We start from the raw sequence: 19,131 nt of genomic DNA, 5'->3' as shown, positions 1-19,131 counted from the left end.
CTGAATCGCTCAAGTCCCGTCAAGCAGAGGGAGTGAAACAGCACCTGCTGCCATTCTGGCATTACGTCAATGGTGGATATCTCATTCGCTGGTTTGGGAGGAGTTACCGTGACCGCCATTGTTACAGCTCCTTCATATCGAAGAACGTGATCAGTGAATTTGTACCGTCGAAATTCTCTGTTTAAACAAATTGTCTCTCTTCTAGATTTCTATAACGACGGTACACGATATTAGTGAGCGCGCTCTGAGCATAGCATGTCCACAATGAATCCCGAGTAGTGAGTAAACTTCTTTTTGCGCAGACATAAGTATATCTAGGAACGTTCGTTTCGTCAAATATATAGTCAATTATGTGTAACCCTAACAACAGTTGAAATCAAAGAGATGAAATGTTACGTGTGTTGTATATATCTGTATTAATGCAAACTTCTAACGTTTAGTATCTGACAGATCACCTTTTCTCCCCCACTCTTCCTATCTATATTCATAAGCCATATTTCAGAAATTCATTCTCTGTTGTCCTTTCTCATTTTTCAGTTTATTATGATATACCATTCTCAATTCATTGATTATCCATTAGAATTTATTGCTTTGAAGTTAAAAAACATATATGAACATTTTAAGACTACTTTTAAATTGTTAGACTGTTACTCTCAAGTCTGATTCTAAAAAATCAGTTGAAAAATGAAGAAGACAAAGTTCACTTTTGGAATCTTTTATGTTTTACTATGTTAAAGTGTACAAAATAGAGATAAATAAATTGTTATGTTATTGCTATCATATAATTATATTAAATATACATTTGAAAAAAACATTGCTTACTTTTGACTTTTAGCGATGTTGGTCTGTAAAAGAATTTGTGATATATATTTACAAACTACTAAAGTTCAACATGCCATTGTTATCTCATATTTATAATTTAACGTATGATGTATATATATTAATTATTGTGTAATAGTGTGTAATAATAATTTATGTATAAAGTAAAAAAATTATAAATAGGTAAATGATTTTAAACTATTATGCATTTTTAAACAATATAACGTTTGTTTCTTTCATATGTAATGTCATATGTTTAATAGTATTCAATAAATTATACTATGGATAATATGACAATAACATGTGTGTAAACATAACTAAGCTATATTAATTTGGAATAATAATTTAACTTTCTGGTAGTATATATATTTAATATAATTTTTTTGCAGTGATTACCTGTTTAAGCTGCTTTTAATTGGAGATTCAGGAGTTGGAAAATCCTGTCTTCTACTCCGTTTTGCTGACGATACGTACACGGAAAGTTATATCAGTACTATCGGTGTAGATTTCAAAATAAGAACAATCGATCTAGATGGAAAGACAATAAAGTTACAAATCTGGGATACAGCGGGTCAAGAACGATTCAGAACAATTACAAGTTCTTATTACAGAGGTGCACACGGTATTATTGTTGTTTATGACTGCACAGATCAGGAAACCTTCAATAATGTTAAACAGTGGTTGGAGGAGATAGATCGTTATGCGTGTGATAATGTAAATAAGCTGCTGGTTGGCAACAAATGTGATCTTCATACTAAAAAAGTTGTTGATTACACAACAGCAAAGGTAAAAATCACTCTGTAATGAAATCATGGATATCGAAGCTATATATAAATCATTATGCAAATATTATACATAGGAGTATGCAGATCAGCTTGGTATACCATTCTTGGAAACATCTGCAAAAAATGCAATGAATGTAGAACAAGCTTTCATGACAATGGCTGCAGAAATAAAACTAAGAGTAGGTCCACCGTCGAGTGGTAACAGTGATCCAGCAAATAAAGTGAAGATAGAACATGGACGTCCGATCGAAGCCTCTAAATCAGGGTGTTGCTGAGAAATGTAATTTTATATCTCTGTAACCAAAGTAAGTGACTTCATACATAATAATGATTTCAAATATAATCATCAAAATTTTAGCACAATGAACTTACATATTAATGTAGGACTTTCAATTATAGAAGGACATCTTATGATAGCAGTTTCATACTGCTTAAGAAAACATTACCAGAAGAAACAAGAACGTTCATGAAAGTTTCAGTTTACATTTAAAAAAAAAAAATGAGGTGTGAAGCATTATCAATTATGGACCACCAACTCTATTATAGAGTTGAATAAAATAATTTTTGTTCTATCTTTTTTCCGAGAAAGAACATTATTCACTCATTAATGTCTAGTGCGATATTCGACTATAGAAAAAAATTCGTCGAATTAGCATTGAAGATTATTTTTTACGCGATGATGCGTTTAACGGCAATTCGAGTTTAAAGTAAATTAAATAATATTGTGTATCGTGATTATAAAGATAAGCATTCTTATTTTTTAGCGTAATTGTAACATGTATAATTGAATGGTTTTTTGTCTTAGAAAGGGAGTCATTCTTATCTTCTGTACTACCCAAACATTTTTCCATATTTTATTCCAATTTTGTGAGAGAAACGAAAACAAAACTAACAGTATACATGTTAGAAACATGTCATTAATTGCTGCCTCCCTTTTTTTCAGTGCTCATTAGTGTAATTTAATAATGATATATTAATAAACATTTCAACACTAATACAAAACGTGGAAATAGTATACTTAATTGTATAAGAACAATTAAAAAACGTTACAAATGCTCCCATTCTGTAACTTCTGTAAGAGTTACATGAGTTTTTTAAACTTATGCTACGTACGAAGTTCATAAAATTGTTCGCCTATACGTATAAATACGTCGTATAGTTTGTAAAATGTTCAAGCGCTTTACAAATTCGATATACTTTGCCTTGTTTCTAAATGATAAGGGTATATCATAGTTATTTGTTTCATAAGAACTTGTAAAATTAAAATTTTAGCTAAAATATTATCTTTCCTTTTTGTATCAGTTCCTTGCTGTTGAAAAGAATCTAATTAACAACATTTTATATTTCATATTCATTACTAGTTGTTCTTGCTTTTATATAATGAACATAATTAAAAAACGTTTAATAAATCAGGTTACTCTAACAAAGCTTTGTACTATGCAATAATAATACCAAGAAGACTTTATATATCATATATTATTCTGGTTTTTATTAAAAGAAAGAAAAGACATATTTTGTATAAAATCAATATAAAATTGCAATTAATCCCACTTTTGTATTGTTATGAAAAAAGAAAAGGAATAAGAATATTTGGAAAGCATATGGGGTTTCTTCTATTATCGTGCTACTAATTTATTATGTTAATTCATAAATAAAAATGTATGAAACTTCACAAGGACACATGTAACAAGTAAATGTATAATCACAAAAAATAAAAGTCATGTATAAGTTGTAAATCATTGATTAATTTTAATTGTAGCAATGATTCGCATTATTATTGTTTGTATAATATGAAACATTTTATTACAGAGCACAGTTGGTATGACAGTTGTTGTTATTCTACTTTTTAGAAATAGCACCAAAAAATTGTTAAAGTAATTATTTTATTAACTTGAATTTTAAAAAGACCGCCATATATTAAATTTTTTAAATTCGATCTTAGCGTTATCTATACAAAAATGGCTGAAACTATTCAACACTTTATCGATCGGGCTTGTACAGGGGAGCACCAGCGCCATCTATCCGGAAATTGCTGAAACTAGTAGACAAATGGTTTCTGCTGATTCGAGATAGATGGCGCAAGTGTTTCCCTGCTTCGTATGTTTGGTTGGTAAGTCATCGAGTAGTTTTAGTCCGTTTTGTGGCGGTCTTTTTAAAATATAAGTTTGTCAAACAATTATTTGACCGATTTCTAAAAAATAGAATCTAAGGGAATCAAAATTGTGTCTTTGTAGTTACAATTTAATTTTGCAATTAATTTATAATTAACGAGTGACGTTACCAAAGGCTCTATAATGAAGCTTTCATCTAGTATCAGTGAAATATCGAAGCAATCTGCTGTTACCGTCAACTTACGTTTGATTGTTGCATTGCGTACTGGTATACATTTTTATTCCAGGATAGAGATAGAGCAGATGGTGCTCGATCTCGATGATCTCGAGGCACAAATTCAAGACCCCAAAGCAAGGCATATGTATGTATGTATGTATGTATGTATATACATATCAGCATATTAATTCTTGTTGGATCTGTAGTCACTGTGAGTCACTGATGTGCACCGATGCAGGAGATAGTCACTGATAGTCACTGACTGATGTGAAGAAGGCGTGAAAGGTGTATACAGACTGTTATATGATCCAAGGATAAAACAACTTTTACATAATTATGACTCTTAATAAATGATTAATAATACTTTTTTAAATGAATTTTTACTTATTTTTATTCAATGTTTTAATGATTGAATCAATATCTGTTCATTTCATAGCAACGTGATAACCTTATTTTGATAGTTCTGTCATCCAAATTCCATCAAAATGATGCAACAATACATGAAGGAATTAGAACAGGTAAATTAAAAAATTAATGTCATTTATATTTTTAATATAAATATGATTTATGATAATATTTTGCCTAACAATATGTTCTTTTAGGATCCCTTTGATCCAGAAGAATTTGTTGAAAGACTTGCTTGGAGGACAGTCAATGATACTGTGAAAGACAGTGGGAAAACATTTTTTGATCCCACAATAGTACATGAAACATTTTTACAAGCAATTAAAGATTTGCAAATTCTCCAGGAACGTCAACAGAAGAAGTGTGATAAATTGGAAGCAGCATTAAAGGATGAGGAAGCAAGACATATACTTGAAATACTTGAATTACAAGAAAAAAATAAACATTCTATTGATTTGTTTCATCAATTAGATGAAAGAATAAATCTTGTAGCTACTAAGGTTTTGCATTTAGGGGATCAGTTGGAAAGTGTTAATACGCCAAGGGCTAGAGCTGTAGAGGCTCAGAAATTAATGAAACATTTCTCAGATTTCTTAAGTCCTGGTCCTTTAACAGATCCAATATTCACAGATAAGTCATCGGTACATATGTTTATTTCGTGTGTTTGATATTTATAATTATGATTCATATTAAATATGGAATAAAAATTTTGTATTCCACAACAGTTAGACGAAGCAGCTGATGTAATACAAAAGCTTCATCTTATTTCACAAGAATTGCCATCTGAAAAATTCGAACATGCAAAGAAAAAGATTGCTGTTAAATACGATGAAATTGAAAGAAATCTTATCGAAGAATTTGTTAGAGCCCACAATAGAGAAGATGCTAGTCGTATGAAAGAGTTAGCATCAGTTTTAGCACATTTTAAAGGATATTCTCAGTGTATCGATGCATTTATAGAACAAAGTCAAATGGGTTCGTTTGGTGGAAAGGATGTTTTCCAAGATGTAATACCTATGTGTACAAAATATAATAAATTAATGCAACAGGTATTTACAAATCCTGAACAGGTAATGGCAAAGTTTGTGTTAAATATCTATCACTTAAGGCTTCAAAAGTATGCAGTTGCTAAATTGGCAGACAAAACAGATCCTGATAAATATCTGAAGAATTTGTATGATTTGTATACAAGAACTGTGAAATTATCAACAAAATTGAAAATATTTAATATGGGTACTGATGATACATATCTTGCAAAACTTACTAGAAATATATTTCAAAAATATTTAGACACTTATATTATGTAAGTTAATATAATAAGTAATATATCTGTAATAAGTTAAACTAACTTATATATTATTTTAGCATTGAAACAAAAGCATTTCGAGAAAAATCAGCAGCTCTTCTTATTGAGTACTATGAATCTAAAAATCACCAGAAGAAGCAATTACAGACTGGTGGTTTTCAAGAATTGAGAAGAGATCTACAAGCTGTTTTAGGCGCAAGGACTAACATAAATATTGCTCAGATAGAGAATTACGGCGGAGAGACATTTTTATCAGAGGAACTTGCAATTGCTTTATTACAAAGAAGTAAACTAGCTTTCCAAAGGTGTCAGTTGCTGTCAAAACCTGATGATATACCAGTAAATGTATTACAAATTTTGGAAATCTTACTGCAGTATTTAATAAGTGAACACGTTGATTATGCATTGGAATTAGGTTTACAAAGCGTACCAATTCCTGAAAGTAGAACACAGCCTGAAATACATTTCTTCAATGTGGTAAAACAATGTAACGCAATTGTCCGTCTTTTAGAAGAACAGTTTAACGACAGTGTATTACCTCTTGTTATGTAAAGTTCATTTTCATATGTTACAATTGAACTAATACAATGTCCATCTACAATGTAATTTTTTCTTTTAGATCAACTCCAAAGCATGGTGATTGTAAGTTGAAAAAGAAAGTTGTATTAGAACAAATTGAAATGAAACTAGAAACAGGATTGGATAGAAGCATAAATGCTATTATTGGTTGGGTGAAAGTATATTTACAAAATGAACAACGGAAAACTGACTTTAAACCAGAAAGTGATGTAGATACTTTAAGTACACCAGCTTGTTTGACAGTAGTTCAATATGTTACTGGAATGATTCGACATATTCGAAATACCTTGGATGGGAAAAATTTAAATAACGTTCTAACCGAACTCGGAGTACGATTTCACAAAGTTATTTATGATCATTTACAGCAATTTCAGTTTAATTCTGCTGGCGCAATGTGTGCGATTTGCGATATGAACGAATATCGAAAATGTGTTAAAGAACTTGAAGTTGATCTTGTTACCTCATTGTTTGATACTTTACACGCTCTCTGTAATTTACTGCTAGTTAAGCCAGAAAACTTAAAGCAAGTTTGTACAGGAGATCAACTGGTATGTTGTAAAGATTTTAATATACATATAGTTCCCGACTCTTTGAATTTAATTATAATTATTTTTTTTATTACAGGCAACATTAGATCGTAATGTTTTGGTGAATTTTATACAATTGAGAACTGACTATAAAACCCAGAAATTAGCTAATTGTTTGAAGGGTTTAGCTACATAATAAATTTGTGCTATTTGTAGAAATTCATTATTATTTGAAGTTTCTTCACTACATTACATAGGTTTTAAAAATAAAAACATGGCTAAACAATGTCATTGTGTAAACTAAAACTTGATAAGGAAAGGAAATATTTCATTATTTAGTGAGTTGTACAAAATTTTGTTATAAAATATTATTTAGTTACAAATAATTATATTTAAATAACAATAATTTGTATCATTATTTAGGCTTCAGCTGTATATAAGAAGAAAGATGAGAAAACGTTGTTTGTAATTATACAATAAATGTGAAAAATTTATATATTTGTAATAAATACACCAGGTGTATTGGTGTGTAAAACTTTCATGAGAGATTGCAGTGTCTGGTATGCTTGTTTCCTCTTTTTTAAACTTTTAGTATGTACAAGCAGTGACTGATTTATTACATTAATTTTTTGTTTGTTGATTACTTTCTTTGATTTAATGATTGATATACTTTTATACCAAAACTATTTGCTAAAAAATTTAATTTTTTACAATATTATCAGAGAGTACTTAGCATTTGTATGCTCTAAAAAAAAAAAATGGGTGATCATCAACTAAGTACAGGACATACACTTGCTTCCAAATTTATTAGAAATGTAATAATTAATTTATTAATTTCCAACGTTACGACAATTACCAATTCAGAATAATATAGAAGAATATATAAAATATAAAATTTACATGTATACTAAGTAGAATTAATAACAAAATTTAAATCAATATTTAAGTGTAGAAATCTTTTAGAAATGCTTGTTACAAAGTCAACATTGCTTTACAAAAGCAACATAATTTTGTTGTAACAATATTAACAGTTGAAATGTTATGAACAAAAATTAAATTAATGTTTTGATCAAAAAACATTAGCATAATACAATAAATATCACTGATATCAAGTATGTATTTATATCAGGAAGGTGTTGCTGCTGTTGATAATGATAATAATAGTAATAATAATACATTTCAATTTACTATCAAATTAACAAAATATAATATTAAAGTTTTTCATTTGTTGTACAGAATATAACGCAGTTTTAAACTATTTGCAGAAATACAGTATTGTGTATATTTTACATGCCATGAATTTAATCAAAAAACTGTTTTAAGAATACGGTACAAAACGTGGTAAATAAGTAGTATATTCCTTTGAACAAATTAATAAATTTACCGTATATAGTATTAAATTACTACGATTCGATCATTCAAAATTATAAGTTACACATAAGACAATCGCAGAAAATATTCCACTGTGTAATGTAACGTGGTCACGGAAAAAAGTAAAAACATGGAATTGTCTAATACCCATACTTCTCATATGCTCTTACATAATGTTCTGTAAATGTACATTGTTTGTGATTAAGTTATATATTGATCTTATTCTCTTGAATATTGTAAATTCTAACTAGATTAATCAAGGTTTTGGACGTTCTAATAATTCTCAAGCAGGAAGCATCTAAACTTCTTAGAATCAAGGATAAAAACATTTAAATAAGTCACACCATTCATTGTACCGTACTATTAAATTTCATTAAATCATCTAATATAATCCAATGAGATAATCAAAGTCTTGATTTCTATTTGATTACAGTGTTATGAATCATGAAAATAAAAGGAAGAAGATGAATAATCGGATAGACATCAGCGCATACGGTAAGTATTAGTTTCATGTACTTGGCACAATTCTCCTTTAAAGTCTAGTTCAATGCTGAAATCCAGATCTCTGTAATTTCTTGCATTGGGCTTCATTGAAAACACACCATATATTTCTTCGCCTTTCTTGACCGTCATATATTCATCAAAGTAGAACACAGTTTGTTTCCAATGAGTATACTGTACTTCCGGTGCTGTACTAAAGCCAATACGTTTGTGGCACTTGGTGAATTCGATGTTGAAGAATGTAACTAGTGCTTGAACATAGTCATTTCTGCGAACTTGTAGAGTGAACGGCGACGAAAATTCCAAATCAGCCTTAGTTACAGTGTATAAATCAACTTCCTTGATAAGACATGCATTTGTAACAACTTGCTTGGGATCCACAACATCCACTAAAGGTTCGCTAATAGCTACTTTCCTTATACTACTCATATCAAATCCATATACATCATCCCACCAATTAATCTTCTCATCCTTATATTGTCTATCTTCGATGCCACAAATAAATAAAGTTGCTTTGTCAGGGAATAACATACCATCTTCACGAAGCCATTTATCTCTAGCAAAAAGCACTGTATCTAACATTGATTCGTAAAACAAACAATAACCCATCCATTCAGAAATAATTATATCAACTTTTTCAATGCCGTCAGGCAATGAAACTTCTTCAACTTTTCCTTTCAGTATTGTTATGACATTCGACAATTGGTTTGCTTCTACAATCTTTTCTGCGTATTCAACAATATTGGAACACTCGATACCAATAACTCTGGTTGCCCCGGCTTTAGCAGCAAACATTGAGAGTATACCAGTTCCACAACCGATATCAAGGACTGTTTTGCCTTTGAACAGATGTTTGTTATGGTACATAGAGTTACGGTAAGTCACTGTACGCACTTCATCCTTTAGCATTTCTTCGTGAATTCCATAATGGGCATACGAATCAAAATAATAATCTCTCGATGTCATATCATCCACAGAAACAGATTCTCTACAAGACGATGGAGTTGCATCTTTGTTTGGCGCAGAGGTAGTTTCTGTTACTTCCATGGATTCCATTTTTGATACCTACAATAATATAAAACACAAAGAATTATCGTTAACGATATACATGAATTTGAAAGACTAATATAATAAATTTTAGTTATAATTGATGTTACCGAAACAACAGTAAATACAAAGATTTTATCATCCAAAAGATCTCGGTTGCATAATGTTAAAATTAATATTTAGCGACACAGAGTATTGGTAGTTAAAATGTAAATGTTAGTTATAGATTTATTATAAATTATTACAAATAATTTTAAAGATGCGAAGAAGACCTACAGTTACCTACGAACACGTGATACGAATTTTGTTATTTCAAATGAAAATTAAGAGGTAATTTTTCTTTCATTTAAATGTAATAAGAATTATTATCAAAGATTATTTACAATGTTGTTCATTAGTAATAAGAAAAGAAAAATTTCAAACGTTGAAATTTGTAGAACACACTCGTTTAGGTCGACACTGGAAAAACGTACACGTGCCCGCCAAAACGAATGGCGTCTAAGATCGAATGACCAGTCGAGATTCTACTCACACATTTCTATATTAACGTGTGGCCACTAATATATGTATATACAGAATTGAATATATTTCATTATCTCTTGACGAACGCATAAAAACTATTAAAAATTATTTTTCAGATGTACATTTGGGAAAATTAAAAATATATAATTGAAATGATTAATTTATTGGTGAGATTCTGAATTGCACTGAGGACTATTATGACAAAAAACGGTATTTGAACATTTCTTCTCTTCAGAAGTTTATGAAGTATCGTCTGTTGTTCGTCTAACGTCGATACATTGGTAATATTATTAAGATGTTTTCTTTTTACTTTCATAAAAATATTTTCCTAAAACTTACCGAATTTTCTGCTGTGCACATGCCACTCTGGTTGATTTCTACCGGCACTTCACTACTCGACGCCATTTTCTTCCGCGTCACAGCAGACGACCACAGACAGGAATGTATAAAGACACATGGCAGATCCTAAATGTTTCTGTCAATAGATGTTCAGTTACTTATCAATAAATTTTATAAGACATCTTTGTTAAAATATTCTATGTTTTTTATAAAAACGCTTATTTACATGTCGACATCAATTGAATTAGTTCTTTTATCAAATAACGAATAATGTTAACACAATATTTTTCTGTACATTATTTTTTATAAATATCGTTTAAATTCATTTAAAAGAAATAATTGTATTAATGTTTATTGTTTCTTAGTATATTAAGTTATATGAAAGAATTCTGACATGCATTGGTATGTATAACTTATAAATAAATCAATTTTACGTTCACACGTATTACGTTACAGGTTAAAATCAACATTATTTATTACAGCTAATGACGTACAATGTTACACTTTATTTAAACGTAGTATTATTATTTAACAAATACTAGTGCAATACAAATTTCAACTATAAATTTGTAATACCATTTATACATAATCTTATAAACTGTTTAAATTTTCTTTATTATTATCATCTCTTATTCGTATCTTATATACTAAATTTTATGAATTATTTCATGTTATAGAAATTATATAACATTTCACAAAATACGTTGTACAGGTATTTTACAAAAAGAGATTAGTTTCTAAAGATCATTCGATTTTATAAACAAGTGTTTGTATTTTTGGCGATCCACGTAATACGTACACATGAAATTTAACAAGAAAAATACACAAATATTTATTACTTGCATCAAGACTACAAAGTCACTTCGGTTCTGAATATCCTAGAAGGAACGATTTACTTAAATTGTGATATTGTTAATACGTCCCTGTACTATGCGCAGTGCAGTCTTTTCAGAATTTTGATTTCCATGCTAAATAGATATTGATTTATCTGAAAACTGTATTCAAAAATCGTATTTTATTTATATGATTACATATTTAAGAAAAATGATAATAATTTAACAATAGGAAGATATTTTTAATTTCGTATCTCCGCTCAGTTGTTTTCAGAGAGTGCAAAGACATCGTCCAATAGGAGTCGAGTGGCTAGCTGACAAGTTGCGTCGGGGTGGAAATGGGCAGGGAACAGGAGCTTGTACGCATTCGGGCCGTGAAGTGTTGGTTTCGCGAAGGGGGTCAACTTCTCTGTCTACGTGATATTTCTCGTGTTATTACTTTCGACGATATAATATAAATTTCAGTTTAATGTCACGCACACGTCGGTGTTCGAAGATTATTTATATGGAGATTGTGGAGCGCTAGAAGATGCTGGTAAGAAAACAGGCGGGAGCAAAGTTGACGTAGAAACAAGTGCGCAAAGATTGTATAGTTGTGTTCTTTTTTTTCTCTGCCGTGTGCATCGAGAAAGTAAAATACGTGCTTTTGTTATGTAGTTACAACGCTTTCACAGGTTATTTACTTGGGAGCGAATGTCTCGCCTAAAGTACCTTCGAGGTTACAACTATTACCTGATGTCTGAGAAATCGACAGCCTGTCACGAACGTAGTGGACTCCGTTTTGAAAACGTGGTTAAGATGTCAAAGTATGAGTTTTATTTCAACGAAATACCTTCGTGCAGAAATTCTTATCTCTTGTAGGATACCTCGTTTCAGAAATAATTTATCGTACCTGCGAGACATGACCGCCTACATAAACAATAGCTCATCATCCAAGGCAGCTATCGTTTTTATGTCTTCTAATATTCATTAATATTAATTGAAATAATGTAAAACGTTAACAAAATCAAATAATCATAAAACATTTTGAAAAAAAGAAATTTAATGTTTAAAAATTTCGTAAATACTGTTATTGTATTTTTTTTTTTTTTTTTTTTTTTAGGTCTGCACATATACTAAAGGATGTTTAAATTTTTCTTTGTATTATAAACCTTACTTTATGCAAAGAATGAGTGTATACGCGTATATGAAAGTATGTTACGGCAAATGGTAATATAACAGAAGTTAATTGATTTAAATATGTATGTCTTCTGTTATAGGGAGACGATCCACCGTACCTATCAGTGGGTACGGAGGTTAGCGCTAAATACAAGGGTGCCTTCTGTGAAGCAAAAATTCGAAAAGTGGTACGCTCTGTAAAATGCAGAGTGACTTATAAACAGGGCTTAGGGACTGCGACTGTAGCCGATGATCAAATAAAAGGAACCTTGAGAGTAGGTGCATCCGTTGAAGCTAGGCACGGAGACAGAAAAGAATTTGTAGAAGCTACAATCACAAAGATTCAAGATTGCAGTCAATATACTGTAGTTTTTGATGATGGCGATATTACAACATTAAGAAGGACCGCGCTGTGCTTAAAGAGTGGGAGACATTTTGCAGAAAGCGAAACTTTGGACCAACTGCCTTTGACCCATCCAGAACACTTTGGGAATCCAGTAATCGGAGGTAGAAGAGGGAGGAGGTCTAGACAAGCCCAGTGAGCGTTACGAGATATTTGTAATACCATTGGAAACTTGAGATGATAAATGTAACGATAATTATTGTTACAGAGATGAAAGCAGCGAAGACGAGGATAGCCCTCCCAGGGGAACTCGTGATTCAGGTTCTAGTGGAACAGGGAAAGAAGGAGTGGAAACAGAACCTGAAATTGGACGAGTTGTATGCGTGGAACTTGGAGATAAAAAGAAAAAAGATAATTGGTTCCCTGGGTTAGTCGTTGCACCGACTGCTCAAGATACAGTGAGAATTCGAGTGAGGGATGACTATCTTGTGCGTTCGTTCAAAGATGCGCGATAGTAAGTTTAAACAATTATTGTAAGAAATAAGATTGTTATATTCGCTATAATAATTATTATTGTTTTTTTTTTCTTTTGCATATGTTCAGTTATACAGTTCCAAAAAAGGAAGCCACTGAATTCACAAAAGAACTTGTCAACAAAGTTGAAAATAGCACATTAAAGGTTGCAGTAGAAAAGGCACTGCTATTTTTAGAGAAGAATGAGTTACCTCCCCATTGGGATAGAGATTCTCTTTTTGGACATTCTGTATCAAGTGGAAACAGTGATTCTGATGGAGACCTCGAGTCTGATGTAAGATTTTTTTCGTGAATTTTAATACTAGAACTACCGACGTTTGATGCATATCAATTTTTAAGTTGAAAATAATACAGAAAATTAAATAAATACGGGATGAAACATATATCCATTCTTTATCTCGACAATAGCCAACATACATTTCAGCAAAAATACCTCGATAAAATTTATAAATTAAAATAAGAAACTTGAAACAAGTTATTTTGACCCCTTTGGTAGTTCTAGTGTTAATTATTGATAATACCTTGCTCTCACTATTTTTAACGTAATAAATTTCATTTTTCAGAGTTCTGACGATGAGCCACGCGAAGAGAAAGATCATTTTGTGGCACAACTGTACAAATTCATGGACGATCGTGGTACACCGATCAATAATTGTCCGATGATCGGGTCCGAGGACATAGATCTGTATAGACTATTTCGAGCTGTTTATAAACTAGGCGGTTATAATCGTGTAACAAATCAAAACCAATGGAAATTGATAACTCGTCGTCTGAGTTTTACAATGCAAAATTCACCATCCACGCACAATTTGGTTAAACAGGCCTATAAAAAGTTCTTACACTCCTTCGAGGATTTTTATAGAAAATTAGGTTGTACTATGGTAAATCACCCTAGGGGTGCTATGCGCAAGCAACGTCCCGGTAGAAGTTTAATTAGAGATAAAGATAGAAATACACCTGTACCACCGCAAGTATCGGTCGCTAAAACTGAGAAGGAAGATGAAGAGAAAAAGGTGGTGGAAGAGGAAAAGAAGGAAAAGAAAGAGGTAAAGAAGGAACAGGTAAAGGAAGAAGAAATTGTAAAAATAAAGAAAAAGGAGGAGTTTGAGGAGAGCGGTAGCGGACAGGAAAGCGACGTGAACGTAGAAGCCGAAGCAGAATCGTCTTCTAGTAGTGAAAAGTCTCAAAAAATGTCGGGCTCGTTATCACTGTCGAACAGGGGCAAATCGAAAAGTAAAGAAGATCCAAAGAAAAAGGTGATTGACAAGAAAAAAAGTGAATCCAAGAAGCAAGAGAAAAAGGACGACAAGGTGAAAGAGGACGATGCTGCTAAAACAAGATCAAAATCTAAAGACGATAATGTAAAAAATAAAATCTCCTCTGAAGTTAGAGAAACGCGAACTCCATCCAGAGAATCGGAAAGAAAGACTTTATCGAAACAGAGACGCTTGATAGACGAAGAGTTAAAGAAACGAGGGAGAAAACGGAAGGAATACGAGGTAGAAAAATCACGTTCGGACGAACAGTTAGCCGAGTCTGCACCATCCTACAAGGGTCCTGTGGAATTAGGGGATAGACTGAAGGTATATTACGGACCTACTCATGAGTCGAAAGTTACTTATGAAGCCAAAGTTATTGATATGGAAAAGGATGGCACAGAACCAATGTATCTCGTCCATTATACTGGATGGAACACCAGATACGACGAATGGATCAAAGCGTCGAGAATAGCACAGAATTTCACCCAAGCTCAAGGTAGGATAAAACGTATTAAAACTACATCACGACCTCAAACTCCTAGTACGAATTTATCTAGTAACATAAACAAGTCATCGAAAACTATTTCCAATACCAATTCAAGTACGTCGCAGAGTCGTCGTCGGGCGCAAAGCGTAGCACCGTCGACTACGGTTTCCTCTACATCAACAAAGGAAGTAAAAAGAGAGGAGAAAGAAAAGGATAAAGAAGCGTCACAGCCCGCTAGATCAACAACGCCATTGTCCGTAACAAGTTCCAGTTCCAGAACTAAAAGTCCAGCAACACCGGCGAACAATCGTCAGACGCGAACGAGAAACATCGACGTGTCTGGCGTGGAGCATCGAAGACGTACCAGGAGAACCTCTGGACACGCGGATGTGGTACCGTCTGAAACCGAGGAGAGCGAAACGTACGATTCCGACACCACGGAATCCGAGCAAACGAGAAGTAAATCTAAAAGCACAGATGAAAGGAAACGCAGAGAAGCAAGATACAGGGGTGAAGATAGAATAAAACCTGACGAGACTAGCGACGGCGAGGAGGACAAGGATAATTTGGAAGAACCACGAAGAGGTAGACGATTGAGAAGAACGATCAGTAAATCTCAAGGTATAAAATCGGAGCCGGACAGCGACGAAGAACAACCGAAGGGTCGAGATTTTGATTTAAATCAAATACGATCCGAGCTAAAAGGCTTCGACAAGGCGGTGAAATTAGAACTTGTCAGAGTCGAGCCTGACCCAGAAGATGATATAAAAATGACAGAAAAGGAAACTGTATTGGTTTCACCGAAATTAGAGAAAAATTTGGAACCATCGAAAATAGAAGCAACAGTTGAGACTAAGCCGGTAGATAATACAGAGGACATATACGAATTTAAAGAACCAGAACCGTTTGAATTCGAGGTAAGAAATAAACGGGATACGAATGGAGAAAAGGAGAAGGCGAAGAAGAAAGTGTTCGAGGATGAACCAAAAAGTCCTAAGAAGAAACAGAAAATAGTTGTATCGCCGGTTATAAAGGAGATCAAGCCAGAGGTAGATAACGATTCACGGAAAAAGGTAAAGAAATTATTTAATAAGAGAGTTGACGATATCACAGAAAATCTGTCTCCTCATAAATCATTACAGTCTACATCATTAGCGACCTGTGAAGAAGCGTTTGATAAACTTTGCGAATCGCCGCCGTTTAATCCAGTGAAACCGGCGCTCATCATCGAGGAACCAAGTAAGAGAAGTAATGGAATAGACATTTTATTTACCGATCTGCCCGGTGACGACGATGCTACTCACGACGATTCGGAGGATCGTCTGATAATATCAGAAACAGAAGTTTCCGAAGTAGAACAGGAGAATTCAATTACATATCAACAAGAAATGTTTCCTGCAAATGATATGAATGATTCGATGGAATCAAATAAAGAAGTTGCAAGTCCACAGATTGAATTGCTAAAAGAAGATTTAACATCAACGATTTCAAATAAATCTGATGCGCCTACCGATCAGAAGCAAAATGTTAAATCACCGTTGCACAGACAGTCTCCAGAATTAAAGCCAGTCGATACAAAATTGCTAGATGTTACCCCTGTTTCATCTCCGATTGTTACCACCCCAGCACCGATCAGTGCAAGACTACCGGCTACGTCTTCGATAGAGGAAAAGCTATCTGCCGCGATGGCTTTTCGTAATAAAACAAAGGACGCTAAAAAGGAAGATGAAATTCCTGAAATCATATGGAAATCATCGAAAGAAATCCCTAAAAAAGTGGATACAATCGTTGTACAAAAGAATAAAGAGGATCAGCATGGGCCTAAGATAGAAATTGAGAATAAAAAACGGGATGAGGAAGAGGTACCAGTAGTGAATAATGAGGATCAATGTAGGGAATTAATGCGTGTGGTAATTAAGCAGAAAGAGGAAGAGCTTCAACAGCTTAAGTTGAAGAAAGAAGTAGAGGTAAAGAAATTTGAAACAAAAACGGAGCATAAAAAGATCCAAGAAACGGAAGAGGAAGAAGAGGAAGAGGAAGAAGAAGAAGAAGAGGAAGAGGAGGAGGAGGAGGAGGAAGAAGAGGAAGAGGAATGGAAGCACGTGGAAAATGAGAAATCTAAAACGGTGGAAGATGAATTTAAAGATCATGATCTTAAAGAAAAGGAGAAGGATAAAGAGAAGCATAAAAAGATAGTAACTCAAGACGTAATAGACTCGGCAGATAGTAGTGATTCTGAACAAAGGCTAGTAATTGATAATGAAGAATCGCAGGATATAAAGACTCCGTCTAACTTCGATGTGAAATTAAGAGCTGAATTGGACAGAATTCAAGATACACAAGATAGGTATTCGAAATTACAAACGCCAAAAGCTATGCAACCTTTGAAACTCCAGCCACAAGAATACATTGCGGAATTTAAACCTGAAAGTACACCTGTTACAAAGACGGACGAAGAAGGGGAGGCAATTAATTCGTTGTTATGCGAAGAAGAAATACCAGGCTCGCCAGCCCCTATCACCGAAAGTATCGAACAAATAAACGCCGGTCCATCCTGTTCACCTCCAAAAGTTGAAACCACAGAAAGTAGCATAGTATTGATGGAAATGCCATTTGCTAGTGCACCAACGTCTGGCCAGAGTACAACTAGCAGTACCGTTGCTACTCTAAGTATGGCACTGCCAAAAACCATAGAAACATCTGTTCCAGTCTCTTTACCCCTACAACAGAATCCTAGCTTAGGTGTAAGACAACAGTCTCATCATCTACCTGCATTGATGCCAGCGCAGAGAAGGGAAAGCAACGAAGCAGCGCCTGTAATGGACAATACTCCTCCAACAACGCCAGACTCGAGTATTTCCAATATATCTGGATCTCCGAGAGAAGAAAGAACAGGTGGTTCGTCGCCAATTTCAGAGGACAACCTGAAACTCAATCGTGATAGTTCAGAAGCAGACAACGATAGCGGTGGTAAAGGTCCAGGATTCAGCGAGGACGATACGTTACCAAACGTGGAAGGAAATTCTGCGGACAGGATACTGAAACCACCGGCGAAACGGTCGATCGAGGAAACGCAATCTCCTAAAAAACGGAAGAGAAATAGGAAACATTCGGAATGTGATAAAAATACAAATAAAAAACCGGGAAGACATAGCGGTAGACACGGTAGACACGGTGCTGGTAGCGATAGCGATGATACCAGTGAAGGTTCTAATCTATGTGGCGTTAATTCAACGCCGACGAATCATACAAACATCACTACCGTTGCCGAGCTTAGTAATTACTCGTCAAGATCACCACGACCAACAAAATATAATTTCTATGTGGAACTAGGTAAAGTTTACATATACTATCTTTTAATTTAACTGTGCTACTTAAACGAAAGATTTCACTTTTTATATTCTTTATTATAGATCCTGAATTGGACGGGAGTCAAAGGATAGCTGTATTACAACAAAAGTTAACCGAATTACGTAAAACGTATAACGCTGTGAAAGTTGAACTGGCTGCTATTGAAAGACGCAGAAAAAAGTTGAGAAGAAGGGAACGAGAAGGTAAATAGTTTGTTATTTAAAAAATTAATATAAAGTTTCATGTGAGTTTGTTTGTATAAATAAATGAAATCAATTTCAGCTATAAAGGCAGCTAAAGCAGAAATGCAACAAGCCTGTTCGTGATGAGCAGCCTTTAAACATCCTAACTCGGTTAATCTGCGGTAAAGAAACTTTTATACGACGCCGGGAGATAATAGAATCATTATACAGACATTCAACAATCACAGCTGATTTCATGACAATTTTTACCTACCTAACATCACTTAGGTAATTTTTTCCCCCATTTAATATAAATTGTAGATATAGATATAAGATTTAGTATAAAAAGGAGGAACATTTATCAGAATGAAAATATATATTCGTACGTGCTTTGTGTTGTATACTGTTTTTTTTTGTCAGAAACTCGATGTGACAGTTAAAAACAAATTTTTATC

The 19,131-nt window shown here is 33.3% G+C and overlaps 4 protein-coding genes and 1 long non-coding RNA gene across 14 annotated transcripts; 4 read left to right on the top strand and 1 right to left on the bottom strand.

Annotated features, from left to right (window-relative positions):
* Nucleotides 1-49: 49 nt before the first annotated feature.
* On the top strand, nt 50-3,340 carry LOC114875683 (ras-related protein Rab-1A). Of its 2 annotated transcripts, none has more exons than XM_029186262.2 (4): nt 50-278; nt 1,209-1,605; nt 1,679-1,909; nt 1,989-3,340. In XM_029186262.2, the coding sequence occupies exons 1-3, from the start codon at nt 256-258 to the stop codon at nt 1,877-1,879; spliced, it is 621 nt and encodes a 206-aa protein (XP_029042095.1). In that variant the 5' UTR covers nt 50-255; the 3' UTR covers nt 1,880-1,909; nt 1,989-3,340. The 2 variants fall into 2 exon arrangements, with proteins under 2 accessions (XP_029042095.1, XP_029042094.1); XM_029186261.2 differs by having other exon boundaries at nt 51-278; nt 2,004-3,340.
* An 831-nt stretch (nt 3,341-4,171) lies between these two features.
* On the top strand, nt 4,172-7,295 carry LOC114875699 (exocyst complex component 5). Its single transcript, XM_029186294.2, has 7 exons — nt 4,172-4,450; nt 4,535-4,978; nt 5,063-5,640; nt 5,703-6,191; nt 6,263-6,770; nt 6,847-7,087; nt 7,173-7,295. The coding sequence occupies exons 1-6, from the start codon at nt 4,418-4,420 to the stop codon at nt 6,943-6,945; spliced, it is 2,151 nt and encodes a 716-aa protein (XP_029042127.1). The 5' UTR covers nt 4,172-4,417; the 3' UTR covers nt 6,946-7,087; nt 7,173-7,295.
* A 257-nt stretch (nt 7,296-7,552) lies between these two features.
* LOC114875700 (protein arginine N-methyltransferase 8) lies at nt 7,553-11,449 on the bottom strand. 8 transcript variants are annotated; one of them, XM_029186295.2, is made up of 3 exons: nt 11,369-11,449; nt 10,530-10,665; nt 7,553-9,686 (listed from the first exon to the last, which is right to left on the bottom strand). In XM_029186295.2, exons 2-3 carry the CDS (start codon nt 10,593-10,595, stop codon nt 8,604-8,606), a joined length of 1,149 nt encoding a protein of 382 aa, XP_029042128.1. In that variant the 5' UTR covers nt 10,596-10,665; nt 11,369-11,449; the 3' UTR covers nt 7,553-8,603. The 8 variants fall into 8 exon arrangements, with proteins under 8 accessions (XP_029042128.1, XP_029042129.1, XP_029042130.1 ...); XM_029186296.2 differs by having other exon boundaries at nt 11,329-11,411; XM_029186297.2 differs by having other exon boundaries at nt 11,373-11,396.
* On the top strand, nt 9,405-9,772 carry LOC123988528. Its single transcript, XR_006830153.1, has 2 exons — nt 9,405-9,497; nt 9,599-9,772. It is a non-coding gene; the product is annotated as an uncharacterized LOC123988528 (long non-coding RNA).
* Nucleotides 10,790-19,065, top strand: LOC114875698 (AT-rich interactive domain-containing protein 4B). 2 transcript variants are annotated; one of them, XM_029186292.2, is made up of 8 exons: nt 10,790-10,931; nt 11,627-11,897; nt 12,622-13,058; nt 13,132-13,377; nt 13,467-13,671; nt 13,961-18,476; nt 18,557-18,697; nt 18,777-19,065. In XM_029186292.2, the coding sequence occupies exons 2-8, from the start codon at nt 11,892-11,894 to the stop codon at nt 18,818-18,820; spliced, it is 5,595 nt and encodes a 1,864-aa protein (XP_029042125.2). In that variant the 5' UTR covers nt 10,790-10,931; nt 11,627-11,891; the 3' UTR covers nt 18,821-19,065. The 2 variants fall into 2 exon arrangements, with proteins under 2 accessions (XP_029042125.2, XP_029042126.2); XM_029186293.2 differs by lacking the exon at nt 10,790-10,931 and having other exon boundaries at nt 13,961-16,216; nt 16,286-18,476.
* The last annotated feature ends 66 nt before the right edge of the window (nt 19,066-19,131 follow it).

This window comes from Osmia bicornis, chromosome 15, assembly GCF_907164935.1.
Source record: "Osmia bicornis bicornis chromosome 15, iOsmBic2.1, whole genome shotgun sequence".
NCBI lineage: Eukaryota > Metazoa > Arthropoda > Insecta > Hymenoptera > Megachilidae > Osmia > Osmia bicornis.
Note: the sequence above shows the minus strand (reverse complement) of the source record. Positions and strands in the feature narration are given on the sequence as shown.

Bases quoted from the DNA above. Each gene is read 5' to 3' on its own strand.
- LOC114875683 (XM_029186262.2), top strand. From the start codon at position 256: ATGTCCACAATGAATCCCGAGTA. The intron at 279-1,208 runs GTGAGTAAACTT...ATTTTTTTGCAG, and splicing joins TCCACAATGAATCCCGAGTA to TGATTACCTGTTTAAGCTGC. The intron at 1,606-1,678 runs GTAAAAATCACT...TATTATACATAG, and splicing joins TTGATTACACAACAGCAAAG to GAGTATGCAGATCAGCTTGG.
- LOC114875699 (XM_029186294.2), top strand. From the start codon at position 4,418: ATGATGCAACAATACATGAAGGAATTAGAACAG. The intron at 4,979-5,062 runs GTACATATGTTT...ATTCCACAACAG, and splicing joins TATTCACAGATAAGTCATCG to TTAGACGAAGCAGCTGATGT. The intron at 6,771-6,846 runs GTATGTTGTAAA...TTTTTATTACAG, and splicing joins TTTGTACAGGAGATCAACTG to GCAACATTAGATCGTAATGT.
- LOC114875700 (XM_029186295.2), bottom strand. From the start codon at position 10,595: ATGGCGTCGAGTAGTGAAGTGCCGGTAGAAATCAACCAGAGTGGCATG. The intron at 9,687-10,529 runs GTAAGTTTTAGG...ATATTATTGTAG, and splicing joins TGTGCACAGCAGAAAATTCG to GTATCAAAAATGGAATCCAT.
- LOC114875698 (XM_029186292.2), top strand. The intron at 13,059-13,131 runs GTGAGCGTTACG...TTATTGTTACAG, and splicing joins AGGAGGTCTAGACAAGCCCA to AGATGAAAGCAGCGAAGACG. The intron at 13,378-13,466 runs GTAAGTTTAAAC...GCATATGTTCAG, and splicing joins TCGTTCAAAGATGCGCGATA to TTATACAGTTCCAAAAAAGG.